Below are 19,416 nucleotides of genomic sequence, written 5' to 3'. Positions count from 1 at the left end.
TCACATTAGAGATTTTACACTGTGCCCAGAAGCCTGTGGATTCAGTTACCTGCTGCATCTTCTTGTACTCGCCCACTCTGGCGTAGGCCATGAAGAGGTGAGAGTGATACTCCTCGCTATTGGGGACTTTCTTCACAGCCGCCTCATAAAGCTTCGTGACTAACTCCGCTAAGAGGAAGAGAAGCAAGACTGGGTTTTGTTTCCATGAGAGAAAATCCTAACACTCTTTCCTGTTTGGTCAAAGCAAGTGTTCCCAATCTTTCTAATGCTGCAACCCTTCAATACAGTTCCTTGTGCTGCGCTGACCCCCAACCATAGAATTCTTTTTGTTGTTACTTCATACCTGTGGTTTCGACACTGCTATGAATTGTAATGAAAATATCTGATTGTGATCTCTGTGAAAGGGTCGTTGGACCCGCAAATAGGTCTTCTTGCCACTGAAGAATATGAAGGTTTTATCTTCTGAGCACTGCTCTTCTACTTAAGTGTTGTTGCGGGGGAGAGGGGAGGGACTTGATTTTTGAGTCAGGGTTTCTCTATGTAGTCCTGGCTGTCCTGGAACTTACTCTGTAGACCAGGTTGGTCTTGAACTCACAGAGATCCACCTGCCTCTGCCTCCCAAGCGCTGGAACTAAAAGTGTGTGACATCACATCTGGCTTTAAGTGTTGTTTTGACAAAGCATGGATTAGTCATACCTACTATCATATCTGTGTCATGAACTGGACCTGGCCTGTCACCTTTCAAACTCTCTCTTCTAGTCCCTCACTGTGTAGTGACATCAACTGTAGTTCTTCAGGGTCCCCTATGTCATGTCCTGGGCTTCTATGCTATTCCCACTGCCCAGTTTCTCCTGTCCCCTCTTCCACTCAGTAAACCCCATGCAAGTACCCAATTCCAATCCCCTCTGCAAGCCCGGCCCTGAACAGTCTGCCTCTCCTCCCCAATTTCATCACTGTCTTTTCTGTTGTGTTACTATTATTTACTGTTAATCCAACACAGCTAGTTGTGGCATCACATGCCTATGGTTCCAGCCGTTGGAAAGCTGAAACTGGGAGGCAGCACATTAAAGGCCTGCCTACAGTTCAAGGCCACCCTTGCCTAGAGAGTGAGACCCAGCTCAAAATAAAAATTACATTAAGGGGGCTGAGAAGTTAAGAGCTATGGCTGCTCTTCCAAAGGTCCTGAGTTCAATTCCCAGCAACCACATGGTGGCTCACAACCATCTATGAGATCTGGAGCTCTCTCTGACATGCAGGCATACCTGCAGACAGAACACTGTATATATAATAAATAAATCTTTTAAAAAAATAAAAAGTTACATTAAGGACTAGGAATATCGCTTAGGATGTGTAAGGTCCTGGGTTTGATCCCCAGTATCACAGAAATACAGAAACAGTATTATCTTTCTTAATCTTCAAGCAAAACAAACTCTCTGATACAACAAACAATTCTATCCTAGTTGTGGTAACATCATGGAATGAATATTCCTGGGCAGTGAACACCCACAGGAATCACCACAGCCACATGGTATCAGACCAGAAGTACATTACACAGAAAAACACATACACAGACCCAGCAACATGAAATCCAAGATAAACTGAGGGGCACTGCCACACTGAACAACAGGACAGAGAGCTGAAGCTAGCAGAGGGCCACAGATGTGACTGGGGGCAGAGGGATTGTTGAGCTTGGACAAAGAAGAAGAGACAGAGAGGGCAGAGCGGTGAACATGTCAAAGTAATTCCGAAGAGAAAATACTGCCTAGGGAAATCCTAGAACAGTGTTCTAGTTCATTCTGCCTTTTCCCTACTGCTTAGTGTGCACAAGTGGGCACAGCAGACACATGGGTGAGGACAATTCCTAGAAAGTTTCCTTTCTCCTTGCGCTGTGGCTTAGAGGACTGAACTCAGGCTGTCAGTCTGCATAGCAGGTTTAACCTCCGGTCCATCTTACCAGCCCAACAATGCTGTACTTATAATTAAGGGTAGCTTCATTCACGAGTATTCATTATGACTCATCAAATTTACTACAACATTACATAAAACAATATATTTCATAATAAAATGTTTAAGAAATTTAAATGAAGCTAGAGTATGGTAGTATACATCATTAATCTCAGCAGTAGGGTGACAGAAGCAGTCGGATCTCTTTGAGTTCCAGGCCAGCCTAAAATCTGTCCCGGGAAAAAAGAAGGAAGGAAGGAAGGAAGGAAGGAAGGAAGGAAGGAAGGAAGAAACTCATTTTGACTTATTCCAGGTCAAGGAAGCCAATGATGCATTTAACTACCCTAGCGAAGCTCTTCAAAGGCCAATACATTCATTCATCTCTCTACTGTCATCCACACAAGTCAGGGGAGACACAGAAAGTCACGTACGCCGGTGCATCTCCCGGTAAAGAATGGTCAGGGCCTGCAGGGAGTTGTCATCTGTGGGTTCAAGGGCAGCCACCTCCTGTGCCAAGCTGAAGGCTTCTTCCTGTTTTCCAGTTCTCTGTAAACCAATTGCTTTGAGAACCTGACAGCAAGGAAAAAAAAAAAAAAAAAAAAAGATTCAGCTTCCAAGAGAAAGAAAAACTAAGGCAGAGCAAAGGGTCCCAGGGTCTGCCCCTGAGCTGCTGTCTAAGGATTACCACTCACTCCTAATCCTAGTGCTGGAAAGGAAGGCAGAGGCAAGTGAGCTCAGGGCTCAGTGGCCAGCCAGCCTAACCTACTTGGCAGGTTCCAAGACCAAGCAGCCCACACATCTTTATCTCCAGCTCTAGGTGATCTGATGCCCTGTTCTAGTCTCCACAGATATGGAGGAGGGAGTTTATACATAGACATGTAAATAATAAAATCTTTCTTTTTTTTTTTTTAAAGACAGGTTTTCTTAGTGTAACATCCCTGGCTGTCCTGAACTGGCTCTATAGGCCAAGCTGGCCTGGAGCCCACAAAATCCTCCTGCCTCTGCCTGGGATTAAAGGAATGGGCCACCACCATCGGCTATAAAATCTTTAAAATGTCTTTCTTGTCTCCACATGCACCAAAACTGATAAGTGCACATATGCACCACAAGACAGGGAAATGGGAACCTAGAGCAAAGCCAAAAGCAGAAGCTGCAAGGACTAGGCTGTGAACAACTACAACCGTTCTCACAAAAAATTGACAGCAACTCAGATTTCCTTCTTACCACAGTCACAATAAAAGTACCTTATACTGTTTTTAAAGACTGTGAAAATAAGCTGGGTGGTAGATAGCAAACACCTATAATCCCAGGAGGCAGAGGCAGGCCCATCTTTGTGAGGTCTAGGCCAGCCTGATCTACAAAGCGAGTTCCAGGACAGCCAGGGATACAGAGAAACCCTATGTTAGACAAAAAAGATTGTGAAAATACAACTAAGTAGTACCCCAAAATATACACAGTTAAACTTCAATTAAGTACTATCTATGCAAGATGAAGTGCTCAGGACAGTAAGGCGAGGTTTTCTGGGGAGCCAGCTTGGGGGGACAGAGGCTCCTGCACACAAGCCTGGTGGCCTGACATGGTAGAAGCAGAGAACCAACTCCTGATTATTGTTTCTCCTCTGACTTCTATATGCTCTGCACTGTGGCACCTGCACAACCACAGGGAAGAAAGGACGGGCAGAGGGAGAGGGAGGAGGGGGAAAAGAAATGGGCCTGGAAGGACAAAGCAGTAGAATCACCCTCGGTTATGTAAGACCATGTCTCAAAAGTACAATACAAAATACAAAATCACAAAACAGACATGAGAAAGAATTACAAATACAACTAACTCACAGCCCAGCATGGTGGCAAACACCTTTAATCCCAATCAGGAGGCAGAAGCAGGTGGATTTCTCTGAGTCTGAGGTCAGCATCAAGTTTCATGCCAGCCTGGGCCACATAGAAATCCTGCCTCAAAAAAATATACATAATATTACCCACAAATGTAAGTAAAGAGCAGATGCAGTTAGTTACCTTTGCACAGTGAAGATCTTTGTGTTTCTTCAACAATTTATCAGCTTGCTGAATTGCCATTTTATTATTTCCATTATCAAGATAATCTATAAAAAAGAAAAATCACAGTTATCATAATCCTTCACTAACAAACATGAGAAATACAGTTCCCTTTGAGACCTATTTTTTTTTTTTTTTTTAAACACCCTGGGGCCTGGGGCCAGGGGCCAGGGGCCAGGGGCCAGGGAGTGGTGGCATACAGGGGAAGTGCAGAGGCTCAGACTGGCATCAAACTCACTGGGGCCTCAGACTCTCAAGTGCTGACATTACAGGCAATCTCAGAACACCCCACCCCATCCTTTCACACCCAATCCCAGTTTAGGATTGTGAATTGAGTGGTTGAGGCCAGCCAAGCTACATACATAGCAAGGTCACTTTTTTTTTTTTTTTTTTTTTAAGTAGACTTTCTCTTAAACTAGTCATCTTTTTACAATTCTTTTTTCTTTACTCTTTTTTTTTTTTTTTTTTTTTTTTTCCCTGAGACAGGGTTCTCTATGGCTTTAGAGCCTGTCCTGGAACCAATTCTGTAGACCAGGCTGGTCTTGAACTCAGAGAGATCCACCTGCCTCTGTCTCCCAAGTGCTGGGATTAAAGGTATGTGCCACCAATGCCCTCTTTTCACAATTTTTATTTATTAGTTTGTTGGTTGGTTGGCTTTTCAAGGCAGGGTTTCTCTGTGTAGCTCTTCTAGAACTCGCTTTGTAGACCAGGCTTTTTTCAAATTTAACAAGAGAGCCACCTGCTTCTGCCTCCCAAGTGCTGGGATTAAAGGTATGGGCCACCACTGCCCAGCCAATTTATTCATTTTATGTATATTATGTGTGTCTCTGTGAGGGTGTTACATCCCCTGGAACTTGAGATACAAACAGCTGTGAGCTGCTATGTGGGTGCTGTGAACTGAACCTGGGTCCTCAGAAGAGCAGCCAGAGCTCTTAACCTCTGAGCCTTCTCCCTAGCCCCTCTTTTTTGTTTTTTAAACTAGTTGTCTTTGATGTACTCTAACTGTTAGAGTGATTATTTGATAAACAATCAAAGCTGGGGTCAGGACTAAGGACATTTCCCCATTCACCCTTGGCCTCACCTCTGAGAAGGGGCTCCACTATGGCTGAGAATGTGGTAAGACCACATCTAAACCACAGAACTGCAGCCCACCCAGTGTGGACATTTGGCCCAGGCTGGGTAAACCTGGTTTCTTCCTGGTAACCAGTAGCTACAACACCAGATGGATACATCAGAAAGCCATGGGCAACCCCAGATGGGAAAACCTAGATACAGAGTCTAGGGTTATCAGTGGCTGCTCTAGTACTTCATCTCAGAAGCTTCATATAATACACACAGGATGAGGGGGACAAAGAAAATGTCACCTTCAGGCTCTGTTCCTGTAAGAAAGGAAATCCAAATACTACTAGTAATAGAGAAATAAATAGGAAAAACAACAAAAAACAAAAAACTCCCTGTATTCAAACCCCCTGCAAGTGGGGCTGAAGTGATTACTGATTGATCTTGCACAGGCCAAGTTCAGTACTGCACCAACATGGCAGCTCACAACTAGCTTTAAATCCTGCTGCAGGGCATCTGATGCCCCCTTCAGGCCCCTTTGGGCACTGCACACATGGAGTATATACCCACACAGACACATACACACTTTAAAAAACAAAAACTTGGAAGGAAGGAGCCACCTTGATGAAGTCTGTGTGTGGGGTGAAGCTCAGGGACCCTCTTTCCTCTGACCACAACTTAATATGGCTACAAAGCCAACTGGTTCTGCCCTGAAGAGTGCAAAAAGAACAAAAGAAAATCAGTCTGATGCCAGCAGTGGTAGGCATGCCTCAGGCAGATCTTTGTGAGTTTAAAGCCCGTCTAGTTTACAGATCTAGTTCTAAGACAGCCAGAGCTACACTGAGGAATCCTGTCTGGAAAAGCCAACAATGAAAAGAAAAAGAAAACCAGTTTGAAGAACAGGGCAGAGAGAAGACAGGACACCTGGAGGAATCAGAGGCAGAGACATTTCCTTGCAGCCTCCTAGTTTCCTAAGGGCACTACACTCTGCCCAGAGGACCAACCAGGAACACTAGGAAGGAAGCGTCCTAACTGGGACTGCTGTCTGGGGTCTGTCCCCTGTGCCATTGCATTACATCCCACCTGATGTCAAACCCTCCTCCCCTCTTGCTTGGGCAAAGGCTAATTAATTGGCCTCTAATTTCTTTGGCAAAAGTTGGTTTTCAAGCTAGGTGGTGGTAGTACATGCCTTGGGAGGCAGACACAGGTAAATCTTTGTGAGTTTGAGGCCAGTCTGGTCTATGATGGAGCAAGTTCTCACAGAGAAACCCCATCTTGAAAAACCAAATTAAAAAAAAAAAAGTTGGTTTTCAACTTACATTATTGGGTCTCTAATATAAATCACACAGCCCTTGGACAAAACAGGTCAGTAAATATGATATTCTAAGATAGTAAATCTTTTAAAAACTTGTGGTAATTGTGGTTTGGCGAGGGACTGCTGCTACCCCTTAGTAAAAGTAGTCTGTCAAAGGAGCCTTCGGGAAGCCTGACAGCAAGCACCAGCCCAAAAGACAGGCTTTCTTCTGGATGCCTGGTCCTCCCAGAGAATCCACAGCAAGATCCCAGAGAGGACCAGAGCCCACACGACAGCTTTTCTGCAAGCAGCTTGGTCCCAGCTTGCCTTCTCTCACCTTGGTCTTCACTAGTGTCTTTTTGTTTCTTTTAAAGGAAGAGGGTGCAGAGGAATTTAGTGACACTTTGTTTTCATTGTTTCTTCGCAGCAAGATATACAAGTTTCCATGCTAATAAGGATGTAAGTTATAATTACTGGGGGGGGGGGGCATGGGCTCTCAGGTATCTTGGCCAGAGCTACGCAACCAAGAATGACCTAATTTTTTTCTTTTTTTTTCCCTGATCTGTTATTTATATTTTGCTTTTCTCTTTCTTTTCTTTTAGAGACAGGGTCTCTATGTAGCCTTGGCTAGGTGGAATTTGCTATGTACACCAGGCTGGACTGTGGGCAACCTGAGCTACATGAGACTAAATCTTAAAAAAAAAAAAAAAAAAATGAAAAAGGCAAACCTATGAAAGGCAAACCAAAACGCCTCCTGGTCCTTTGACAGCTTACAAAGCTGAGTCCTGGTTTCTCTGCTGTCAGGTCCTGCTCCTCCTCTATTGCTTCAAAATCCCCATCCACAAGGCTGTTTCAAGACCTGCTCCTAACAGCCCAGGTACCCACACTGCATGACCTCAAGGCAAGCCACTTTTCAGAGCCCTAGGCACAAACAGAACTATTAAATGTCTGAGCTGCCAGTGGTGCTCAGTGGACCCCAACAGCTCATAAGACCACATGCAGTGGCAGAGCATGTGATCCCAGCACAAAGTAGGCAAGAGGATCTGAAGTTCAGGGTTATCCTTAGCTACACAGCAAATTCTAGGTCACCCTGGGCTTTGTGAGACACTCTCAAAGTGTGTGTGTACATATGTGCCTATGTTCACACCGTGCCCCAGAGCTGGGGACTAAACCTGTGGCCTACACACACTAGTCAGACACTATCACTGAGCTACATCCTCATGTAGACACAGCTTTTAGGTGGTTATGTTTTCACTACAGAAGAAAAGAGGTTGAATCAAGTGAAATTTCTACAGAAAGTCAAAACAGGAGCTGGTAAAATACCTCAGGAGGTAAAGAGTTCATCATGCAAACATGAGCACTAGGTTGGATCCTCAAATCAAGTAAAAAGGCTGACTACAGTGGCATACATTTGCAATCCTAGTGCTGGAGAGTTGGAGATAGGACAGTCCCTGAGGGTCTTGGCCAGCCTAAATTATATGGCAAATGCCAGGCTAGGCTATAAAAGAGACCCAGAATCAAAAACAGCAAGGTAGATGGGGCCTGAGGAATGACCCCCAAGGTTGACTTCTGCCTACATATGTACACCCCCACTCACAAGATGACACCTTGTCACTTCCAAGACGCACACAGTTAATACTACCCAACAAAAGACTCAGAATAAATATTACCCTTGAGCACTTCACGTTTTTATTAATGAACTCTAACAGAATAATTACCTGCCCTAAGATTTGACCAGACACTCAAGGGAAACAGCCTAACTCATAGACGGAATGACTGTCACTGGACAGCCTGCTGGAATAATGCTACACCTCACCCTATAGGGAGAGAAGGCTTGGTGCTGTGCATGAGGAAATAAGAGGACAACTTTCAAGAGCTGGATCTCTCCTAACACTGTCAGGGTCCCCAGGATGGGCCTCGGTGCCTTTACCCACTGAGCCATCTCAAGGCCCCAACAGTAATGACAAGGGTAAAAAAGCACTGTGTTCACCTACCCAAACCAAAATGCCAGGGGGTGAGAGCCACCCAGCAAGAGGTCATTTCAAGACGGGAGGAGGATCGGGTGGCACTAGCCTTTAATCCCAGCACTCACACGACTGAGACAGGAGGGTCTGGAGTTTGAGGCCAGTATGAGCAACTTAGGGAGCTCCAGTCTGGACTATGGAAGCCTGTGTTCAGCCCTACAACTCACTCCTTACAACCCTGAGTTCCCTGCAGGGACCAGCTCTCTGCTAATGCAGTTAGTGAACATCAGGCCATGGCTGAGCTCCACAATGATGAACTTGCTCATGGGTCAGCCAGTACAGCCTGGATTTAAGGATTAGCAGTTGTTTAGGAGCATCCATGTGTTTGAACAACAAAATTCAGTTCTAAAGTCCGAAGGCTGAAACATGGCCTATTCCTGCCAGTTTATATGAGCCCCTCAGAAGCCCTCCTCTCCCTACTAGCTGGAACAAAGCTACATAATTCAAACTTCAGCTTTGAGAATATGGTTAATAAATACACCCTGATGTATGGCAATGTGTTCTTTATTGACCAATTCAAAATACTATTAATTGTAACTGAATATAGGACCAACGGTGTTCTCCTTGGTCTTCAAGAACGTTATGAATCTAATTATTCTTAAGTTTTGAGTCTTTTGTAAAAAATGCAGAAAAAGGAGAAGTCTACAGGCAGTGTCTATATAAGGATGTGATTCACTAACCATGAACCCTAAATTGAGGTTTTACTATCTATTACCCAGAAGCAGAGGAGCAGCTGTGAGCCAGAGACTAGCCTGGTCTACACAGGGACTTCTCTGCCTTCTGCCAAGGCAGGAGGATGTGCAGCAAATGGGAAATCAGAGTCCTCTTTCTGCTAGCCCTCCACTCTGTGATCTTAGGTAAATCAAAGTGATATGTTAAGATTTTCTAGCACAGCAGTCAAGACAGTGTGCTTGGGCTGGGCTGTGGTGGCCCAAGCCTCATGCTTTTAATCCCAGCACTTAAAAGGCAGAAGTAGATAGCTCTCTGAGTTTGAGGCCAATCCTGAACTACAGAGTGAATTCCAAGACAGCCAGGGCTACACAGTTGAAGTCCTATCTGGAAACAAAACAAAACAAAGCAGAGTGCTTGGAGTTCAAATCCAAGTTCAGGAAGAACTATCAGCTTTAGATAAATAAGCTTTAGATAAACCACATTTAGAGCAATAAAACTTATTTCTACAGCTGTTTTTTTTTTTGGGGGGGGGAATAAGATATCCCAGGTAAAAGCTCTAGGACACTGACGGACTTAAGAACCTTATAAAAGACTGTTCTTAGCCTTATTACTATTGTTATCCACTACACAGGGCCAGCAAGATAGCTCAGCAGTTGAGGGTGCTTGCTACCATTCCTGAGAACCTGAATTTAATTCCAGAATCCACAAGATAAGAAAGGACCAACTCCCTCTTGCAAAGTGCTCTCTGAACTCCACAGGCACATAGTACCAGTTGTGACCATACCCTACCACCCAAGTGTAAAAAAAAAAAAAAGCATCAAACACATATATGAAATTATGAACACTGGGCACAGGGCCACATGCTTGTAAGAGGTATAGATCAAAGATTAAGTCCAACTGGTCTATAGAAGGAGTTCCAGGCTACCCTACTCAGGACTATTTAGTGAAAGCTTGTTTTAGAAAAGAGCAGCGAATGGTGGTGGCACACATTGTTAATCCCAGCACTCGGAAGGCAGAGGCAGGTGGATCCCTGAGTTAGAGACCAATCTCATCCACACAGCAAATTCCAACCAAGACAGCCAAGGCTACACAGAGGAACTCTGTCTCCAAAAACAACAAAAAGCCAGTGTAATGGTGGTGAGCCTTTAATTCCAGCATTCAGGAGATGGAAAGCAGGTGATTTCTGTGACTTCTAAGCCAGCCTAGGGCTATTGTGTGATCTTCTTGGGGGGGAGGGGACCAGGGCGAAGGGAAGGCTCAGGTTTTAAGAACACTGGCTACCAGGAGCCCAGTTCAAGTCCCAGCACCCACAAAGTCGCTTCCAACAGTCTGTAACTCCAGTTCCAGGGGATCCTAACGCCCTCTTTGGGCACCAGGAACTCACGTGGCGCACAGACATCATGAAGGCAAAATACCCATAGAAGTAAAATAGTGGAAAAAAAGTAATGGACAAAGAAAAAAACCAGACCAACTTGCTAGAAACACAAGTACCCACTCTGCTACGGGGGGAGGGGGGGAAAAAAAAAGCCAAAATGGAGCCACACTGAAAACTGAAAACGAGACATCTTTAGCAAGAACCACTGACCTTGAAGCTTCCTCATCATTACCTGAGACAAGACCATACAACCATCAATGAGGAAAGGCAACGCAAAAAAGGAACCACCTCCAATAACAGACCACCTGAGTTACTGCAAAGTGTTTCTCTCTGACCCAATTCATTGAGTCTTTTATTCCATCACGGTAGGAAGATGACATCAAGGTTCATCTTAAAGCCTGTGGGTTTGGGGCGAGCGCCGTGGAGAGGGAACCACCACGCACGCGGAAGGCAAACTGCACAGCAAAACCACAGACACGGTGCAGAAAGGGAAAAAAAAAAACCTTCCAGCGGCCCGGCTCGCACCTCCGCCACCAGCTATTAGCATCCCTTGCCCGCTATTCTGGGCCTGCGACCCCCTCCCCCCGCCTCCCACGTGTGCCCAGAGCAGCTGTTCCTGCAGGCAGTAGCATCAGGATGGGGCTCGATCCGGGTGACCTTCTCTGGGCCTCAGTTTGTCCACGTGCACCAGATTACACCCACTCAGACAAACCCCGGGTCCTCACCCTGGTTAACTGAACCTCTTTCACTGGGGCATCTCCCCTCAGAGGGCATCCCACCTCATGCCGGAGCCGGTTGTCACCTGCAAGAAAGACCACGGTCTCCCTGGAACCGGCTGGAATAAAGCGACCTAGTGCTAGCGCTGGTCCCGCCGGAAGGGCGCTTCCCGCGCGTCCTGACAGCTGCGCGCACCCGCAGATGCCACCTCAGGGACGAGCTTCGCCGAGCCGGCACCTACGCGAGGCCGAGGCTGCGGCCTAGCGCCCCGAGCGGCCCGCCCCCTCGCCGCCCCACACCGCGCGCGCCCCCGGAGGCCCTCCGGGGCCTTCGCCCGGGGCAGGGCAGGCCTCGGCTTGCCATGCTGGCCAGCAGGCCGGTTCCAGGTACCCACCGTAAATGGGCCGGAGGCGCCGGTCGTTAGGATCCTGCACATGGCCCCGCGTCGCCATGATGACAAGCGCAGAACCGCAGTGCGCACGCGCTAGGCAGGCCCCCGAGAAGGGGCCGTTAAAGGGCCAGCGTCGATCTCGCCGGCTTATCGCGATAGTGGAGGAGTGCTGCCAGCGCGGAAAGGGAAGTTCGCCTCCCCTTTAATTGGCGCTGTGGTTTGATTTTTGCCGGTAGAATAATTTGGACCCCAGGGAAGGGTGTAGTTGTTGAAGGCTTTTCCTCTTGAGAGTGAAAGGCGTGGAAAGCGAAAAGGCGATTTAATCCCATTCATTTTACATCTTGAAGAACCAGTTGGTCTTGACTTTGATTATGGAACCGCTGGGAACTCTTGGAGGAGTGTGAGTCCTGGGAAAGAGATCTTGCCCAACAGTGAATCTACAAAAAGTTTACGAGCCCCTTCCTTGGACTCAGTTCCGTGTGTATCCAAACACTAGTGCAAGTGGTTTAAGGAGATAGTTTACTATTCATAATGCGCTAGACGTTATCATTACCCTTCTTTACAGATTAGTCACACCACACAAGGTTATGAATACTACTTATTTACCAAGTCGTTTTAGGTGTCAAGAGTTACAAGGGGGATCTCTGTGAGTTCCAGGACAGCCAAGGCTATGTAACGATTCTGTCTCAAAAAAAAAGAAAAAGAAAAAAAAGAAAGGTTTTCCTACTAGGTGGTTGCCTGGCATCTTGTTTGCTGACATTGCTGCAAATAAATCTTCCTCTTGACACTAACAATTTGTCCTCAATTCATGGCGCCTCTTTTCCAGCAGCATGTCATAACACTTGCACAGAAAGGTGAACCTAGTAGCTTTTTTTCTCAAAGCCACTAAACAGTGGTGTATGTAGGGTGTGTATCTATAACCTGGGACCTGAGGAAGCTAAGAAAAGGGGATTGAGTCAAAGCCAGTCTGGTGTAACTACACTATAAGACCCTGTCGAGAGAGAGAGAGAGAGAGAGAGAGAGAGAGAGAGAGAGAGAGAGAAGAAATGATACATATTGAAGCTGATTTGGTTTGGTTATTTAAAACATTACACAATGTATACTTGTGTCAAAGCAATACATAGTATCGTATACATATGTGTAACTGTGACTTTAGTTATTTCATTAGTGTGGGTGGGCTCTCCAGTACCACTTGCAAATGTGGGGGTGGGGAGTGAGAGGAAACTTGGAAGAGTCATTTCTCTCCCTCTATCATGTGGACATTGGCTGTATCATCAGGCTTGGTGACAAGTACCTTTACCTTCTAAGCCATCTTGCTGCCTATCACTTAGAAACAATAGAAAAAGCAGGGTCTGGAGCCATATGCCTTTAATCCCAGCATTTCAGAGGCAGAATGCTCTCTTAAATTTGAGGGCAGCCTGGTCTACAGAGTTGAGTTCCAGGACAGGTTATACAGAGAAGCCCTTGTCTCAATAAATACATAAATAAGTAAGATAAAATTTTAAAAAATTAAAAAAAAAAAAAAAGGACCCAGGTTCAGTTCCTAGCAACTGTGGGTAACTTTAGTTCCAGGGGATCAGATGCCCTCTTCTGGCTCTGGGCACAGCATGCAGGTGGTGCACAGACAGCCATACATGAGACAAAATACTCATATACAAATAAATAAATGCTTTAATTTAAAAAGGTTTATACTCAGGCTGGACGGTGGTGGTGGCGGGACATGCTTTTAATCTCAGCACTCAAGAGGCAGAGGCAGTCAGATCTCTGTAAAACCGAACCAAGCAGAAACAAAAAACAAACAAAAAGAAAAAGACAGTAAGTCAGGGTACTGGTTCAATAGGTAGGAGCCTGATGAACAAGCATGAGGACCTGACTTCTCATCTCTAGCACCCATGGAAAGGTCAGGCTTGGCTTAGTGTATCTTAGCCCTAGTGCCTGGGGTGGGGTTTCGAGCTGATGGGGATTGCAGGGACTTGCTGACTACCAGCCCAGCTGAAAAATAACCAGCTCCAAGTTCATTTGAGAGACCGTGTAGACAAACTGTTTGCCAAATCACCTCCTGACTGTTTTATGTTGTTGTTTTCTTTTATGTGTATGACTACTTGCTTACAGGTATGCCTGTGCACCACATGTATGTGCCTGGTGTCAGCAGAAGTTAGGAGAATGTGTTGGATTCCCTGGAACTTGAGTTACAGCAAGTTTTTAACCTCGGTGTGGGAGCCGGAAACCAAACTCTGGCCCTCCAAAAGAGCAAACAGTGCTCTTAGCTGCTGAGCTCTCTCTCTCCAGCCTCTAGTTTTGGATTTTTGAGACAGGCTGTCCTGAAGCCTAGGCTGGCCTCAAAGTCCAGATCCTCCTGCCCCGACTTCCTCAATTCTTGAACTACAGTTGTATGCCACCACACTGGCATGGGGTTCTCTTGGTGGTAGTTTGTTTTGGTTTTGTGGTTTTGGGAAGTTGGACCTGGGTCCTCATGCATGCTGGGTAAATGCTCTACCACTGAGCTACATTACCAGCACTCTTTTTTTTTTTTTTTAATTTTATGTGCACTTTTATGTGCATTGGTGTTTTCCTATGGGTGTTGGGATCCCCTGGAACTGGAGCTACAGACTGTTGTGAGCCGCCATGTGGGTGCTGGGAACTGAACCCTGGTCCTCTGGAAGAGCAAGCAGTGCTCTTAAACCCTGAGCCGTCTCTCCAACCCTGCTAGCATTCTTTTTGCTTTTGATTTTTTGACAGGGGGCCACATTGAGTTATTCAGGCTGGCCTTGAACTTACTCTGTAGGAAGCTGGAACTACAGGCCTGGCCCACCAGCCTGATTCACAGGGAAGTTTTTGATGCAAACACTCTGTCCTAGATCAAGGGTAGACAAACTGTTTGCCAAATCCTGATAAGCTTAACACTTCTTTGTGCAAACCTTGTGCTAAGAATGGTGTTTTTATTTGTAAATTAATGAAAAACAAAAGCCATCCTTGCTGGGTGTGTCAGTGTCCATCTTTAATCCCAGAATTCTGGAGGCAGAGGCAGGAACAGATGTGCATGTGAATGAGCTTGTGTGTGCATGCAGGAGTGAGGGTGTGCCTGCGCGCTCACACACACACACACACACACACACACACACACACACACTAATTAAAATAACTTTTGCTGAACCCTGCTCTAGATTGTTCAATGGTGTTTAAACAAATAAATAACCCAAAGATAAGGTCCCGAGTCAAGCACCTTGACAAATGGCTGTAATCCCTTCCTTTGAAGATAGATGATTCAGCCCTGCATTTAGAAGTGACCAAGTACTGCCTGTGCTCTGGTCATCCATAATGCAGGGAGAGGAGTTGCTGAAAGCCATTTCCCGTGTTTGAAGGGTCTTCTCCTATCCCTCTCAAATGCTGGAGCTTTCACACACTCCTGAAAAAAAGAAAAACAAAGAAGAGACCTTGTCTCAAACAAACAAACAAACAACAACAAAACCCCATTATCCATCCCTACCATGTATGGTACTCTACATTTTTAATCCCAGCACTCAGGAGGCAGAGGAAGGTGGATCTCTGTGAGCTCCAGGCCAGCCTGGTCTACAGAGTGAGTTCTGGGACAGCTAGGGATGTTACACAGAGAAACCCTCTTCAAATAAACAAACAAACAAAAATCCACAACCTCCCCCCCCCAACAAAAACCCTGGCTGCTCTTATAGAGGACCTAAATTTGATTCCCAGCTCCCACATGGTGGCTGGCAGCCACTTGTAACTCAGTTTGGGATGATCTGATGCCACCTATGGATCTCAAGAGACTTCTGCACACACATGGTGAACATAAACTCATGTAAATACACTTATACATTACAATTTAAAAAAAAATTAAGGCCAGACTTGAGGCCCGTTTGAGCAACATGAGACCCTGGTTCCAAACAAACAAAACAAAATTGTGTTAATTTATAACTATGAAGGCAGGGGCCTTAGATAAATTGATCCTAAAATCACTCTGGGAGGGTGTGACCAGAAATGACCTGGGGAAAAGTTGTGCTTGGACAGGGAGGGGAGGGAGGAGACAAAGGGTTCAGTTTGGTGCAAGGAAATGAGATGGATGAACCCCCTGTGTTGCAAAAACTTGCAGAGTGGACAGCCTGGTAGTGGTGGAACACGCCTTTAATCCCAGCATCCAGGTCTCACAAGCAGATGGACCTCTGAGTTAGAGGCCAGCCTGGTCTACAGAGCAAGTTCCAGGACAGTCAGGGCTACACAGAGAAACCGTGTTTCAAAAAGCCAAACAAACAGAAAAAGAATTTGTAGAGTGGAAAAACAAACCACTTTTGGGTATAGGAAGAGGGAGGATGGAGCTGGGCTGGTTTTTAGCCAGGTCTGTGGCCACTCAGCTTTGTCCTTACTGTTAGGATAAAGCTGGAGGGGGTCCTTGGGTGGGGGACCATGGCGGGTTCCATGGCGGGCCAGGGTGACTGAGGTAGAGCTCTACGGCAGACAGAGTTTAAGTGAGAGGTTTTATCAGAGGGGGGAGGGAGGAGGAAGGAAAGAGAAGAGAGGTAGAGAGACAGAGAGAGTACAGAAGAGCCCTGTCTGCCCCAGGGGAACAGTGGGAAGAGAGAACAGGAAGAAAGCTAGAAAAAGAGCAGAAAGAGAGGAGAGCAGAGAGAGAAGAGCCAGAAAGAGAACATAAGTGGGCGGAGTCTTTCTTTTAAAGGGACTTTCTGTGCCAACTGGTACTTATGGAACCCTGGGCTGACCAGGGTACTGCCTGAGTGCATTCTGTCGGGTGACAGGGGCAGGCCAGCGTAATGCCTGAATCCTTTCACTTATTGTTACCTCTGTGGCCAGTGCAGCATGGGAACATGGAATGGCCTGGCACCTAGCTCCTGGAACTTGGCAAAACTAGGGGTGTCATGGACCTCCTAAGAGAAGCTTCCAGAATGTTATGTCAGCCCTTACAGGATACAATTCCTTGTACCCTGAACTTCTAGGATCTAGGCAGGATGCCTTTCCCATTCCCATTCTTTGTCTTCAGACCCTGAGAGGGAAGCCAGGAGCCAGCTGTGGGCCTGTCCTTACCTGCTTTGCAGAAGGCAGCTTCCACACCCTTTCAGAGAAAGGGCTGAGTCATCTCAGAGCCTGAAGAGACTTCCTAGGAGGGTAAATACCCACGTTTATTCTACTATTGAGAACCCTGAACCCCCTTAGATGACAGTATGGGCATTGTGAAAAGGTGCTTGACAGAGCAGGTGGTCATTAAATGGTGCCTTTAACTTCCCCACCTAGACAGAGGCATTGCCTCATTTGGGGGCAGAGCTGATCTTGGGAGAAGCCTTCTTTCTAATGGACAGGGAGGCCGACCAGTGCTCTGCATGGTGCATCACAAGCTGGGGGTACAGGAAGTGATTTGGATGTAGGACTTGGACGTGGTGTCTCTGGGTGTCCTGCCCAATGGAGTCTTCTAGCTTTTCTCTTTGATCTTGAGGTCCTGGTACCCACCTCCTCCAAACCTTTCACCCCTCACAGAATAAATAGAAAAGTGGTGTGTGTGCCTGCACAGGTCAGAAGCCTGCATCAGATCCCCTGCAGCTGGACTTAACAGACTGTTGTGAGCCACTGCATAGGGGCTGGGGATTGAACATTAACCCTCTGCAAGAGCATCTAGTGTTCACTGCTCAGCCATCTCTCCAGCCCCAAAAATAATAATTATTATATGCATTTACACATACATACATATAATTTGTTTTTCAAAACATGGTTTCTCTGTGTATCAGCCCTAGGTGTCCTGGAACTCACTCTGTAGGCCAAGCTGGCTTCCAACTCACAGACATCTCTGTGCTTCTGCCTCCCAAGTGCTGGGATTAAAGGCATGAGCCACCACCTCACATCTTAAAAAATGGAGTGAATTTTCCTCACCAAAATGGAGAAGCTAAGACTGCAACTCCTTGCCAGCTTAATCCAGAGCCGAGGTTGTTTGTTGCAATTCTAACTGTGACCATTGGGTGGCACATGAGCACAAAATTGCCTAGGCCATTTTCAAAGTTAGAAATGATGAGTTTCAATAAAAATTAAGAAAACACAGCAAATCTGATAATTTTTTTTTTGGTCAGATGTATACTATTTTTGTATGTGTTCTTGGGATTTGAGGAGCACGCTTGTGTGGGTGCACCTGTGTGTGCCGCACACTCCTGACTTTCTCCTCCCTCCAGGCACTATCTTTACTGTAATTTGAGACAGTCTCCCACTGTCTCAAATATAGTGCTAGCCAGAAGACCACTACTTCCTGGCCAGAGATAAGCAAGGGTCTGCTTGTGGCCACCTCTGGGGATAACAAGTCTGTGCCTCTAAGCATGGCTATCTACATGGGTTCTAGGGATCAAAGTTGGGTCCTTGCCTTTGCTCTGCAAGCACTTGACCCACTTAGCCATCTTCCCAGCCTCGTTTCTGGAATTTTAGAGACTGTCTCACTATGTAGCCAAGGCTGGCCTCAAATTCACAGCAATAATCCTGCCTCAGCCACCTAGAGTTCTAAAAATTAAAGTTGTGAGTCCCCTTGCTGGCTTTGTAAACTATAATTTACACCCTTCCTTCGTTTTTATTTATTTATGTATTTATTTATTTTTGTTAAGGTCTCACTGTAGCTCTGGCTGTCCTGGAACTTGCTTTGCAGACTAGGCTGGCCTCGGACTCACAGAGATCTGCCTGCCTCTGGATTGTTGGGATTAAAGGTGGGTGCCGCCGCCGCCGCTGCCACCACCACCACCACCACCATCACCACCACCACCACCACCACAGGGCATTAGTTGGGGTTTCTATTGCTGTGATAAACACCACGGTGTCCAAAGGAACTTGGGGAGGAAAGGGTTCATTCTTCTTACACTTCTGGCTCACACTTCATCTCTGAGTGAAGTCAGAGCAGTTCTTGAGGGCAGGAACTGATGCAGAGCCATGAATGAAGGTACTTCCTGGCTTACTTCCCATCGGCTGCTCATTTTGTTGTCTTTCATACCCTAGACCCACCTGCCCAGGGGTGTCACCAACCACAGTGGGCTGCACAAAAAAAAAAAAAAAAAAAATGCCCCACAAGCTTCCTTACAGACCATGGAGGCATTTTCTCAGTTGAAGTCCCCTCTTTCCAAATGACTCTAGCTTGTGTCAAGTCAACAAAGCCTAACCAGAACAGTGGGTATTTCAATTTCCCCCCCCCCCCAGTAAACTAATGCTTTTGTTTCTGTTTTGTTTGTTTGTTTTTCTGAGACAGGGTTCCTTTATTTTTTGTATATTGGTGGGAAGGTGTCAGATCCCCTGGACCTGGAGTTACACACAGTTGTGAGCTGCCATGTGAGTGCTGGGAATTGAACCTGGGTCCTGTGGAAGAACAGCCAGTGCTCTCAACCGCTGAGCCATCTCTTCAGGCCTGCCCAGCTTCTTTTTTAAAGTAAGGTCCAGTGTATGGCTGGTCTTGAATTCCCTATGTAGCTGAGAATTATCTTAAAACTCCTGATCCTCTTGCCTCCACTTGCTCGACCCAGAAAACTCTGTGCAGCACTGATGGACGAAGCTTTCAAGGAAAGGGATGGAGCCACAGCTCCTGGGAACTCTGCCTAGTAACCAGCATGCTCAAGGACTGTGGTCCAATCCCTGTCGCCATGAATATGTATGAGTTCAGATGTCAGCTGAACCCCCTCCTTCCTGCTCAAACACCAGAAAATCCTCTCTCTTGCTTGCTCATTTCCCCCAAGAGCTGGCATTATCTTCAGCTCTCTGCCTCAGAACTGGAAAAGTAATGTGCATATTGCATTTCAGAGTCAGAGGACACACCCACAGAATGTGCCAGAGCCTAGCGCCTCCAATAGGAAACTGGCTTCTGGCAGTGGTTTCAAAACTATGTCCCCAGCAATAATGAATATTCC

The 19,416-nt window shown here is 46.2% G+C and overlaps 1 protein-coding gene and 1 non-coding gene across 2 annotated transcripts in view; one reads left to right on the top strand and one right to left on the bottom strand.

Annotated features, from left to right (window-relative positions):
* Naa25 (N-alpha-acetyltransferase 25, NatB auxiliary subunit) overlaps positions 1–11,686 on the bottom strand; it is a 44,725-nt gene extending 33,039 nt beyond the window's left edge. Inside the window, exons 1-4 of the mRNA XM_051176575.1 lie at positions 11,531–11,686; positions 3,957–4,042; positions 2,376–2,514; positions 50–168 (exon numbers count right to left, since the gene is read on the bottom strand). Coding sequence (XP_051032532.1) covers positions 50–168; positions 2,376–2,514; positions 3,957–4,042; positions 11,531–11,588 — 402 coding nt within the window. The 5' untranslated portion in view covers positions 11,589–11,686. The remainder of the gene's footprint in view (positions 1–49; positions 169–2,375; positions 2,515–3,956; positions 4,043–11,530) is intronic.
* Positions 11,687–14,796: 3,110 nt separating this feature from the next.
* LOC127216115 (small nucleolar RNA SNORA71) lies at positions 14,797–14,930 on the top strand. The gene has a single exon (XR_007833999.1). It is a non-coding gene; the product is annotated as a small nucleolar RNA SNORA71 (small nucleolar RNA).
* Positions 14,931–19,416: the final 4,486 nt, after the last annotated feature.

This window comes from Phodopus roborovskii, unplaced genomic scaffold (assembly GCF_943737965.1).
Source record: "Phodopus roborovskii unplaced genomic scaffold, PHOROB, whole genome shotgun sequence".
NCBI lineage: Eukaryota > Metazoa > Chordata > Mammalia > Rodentia > Cricetidae > Phodopus > Phodopus roborovskii.
Note: the sequence above shows the minus strand (reverse complement) of the source record. Positions and strands in the feature narration are given on the sequence as shown.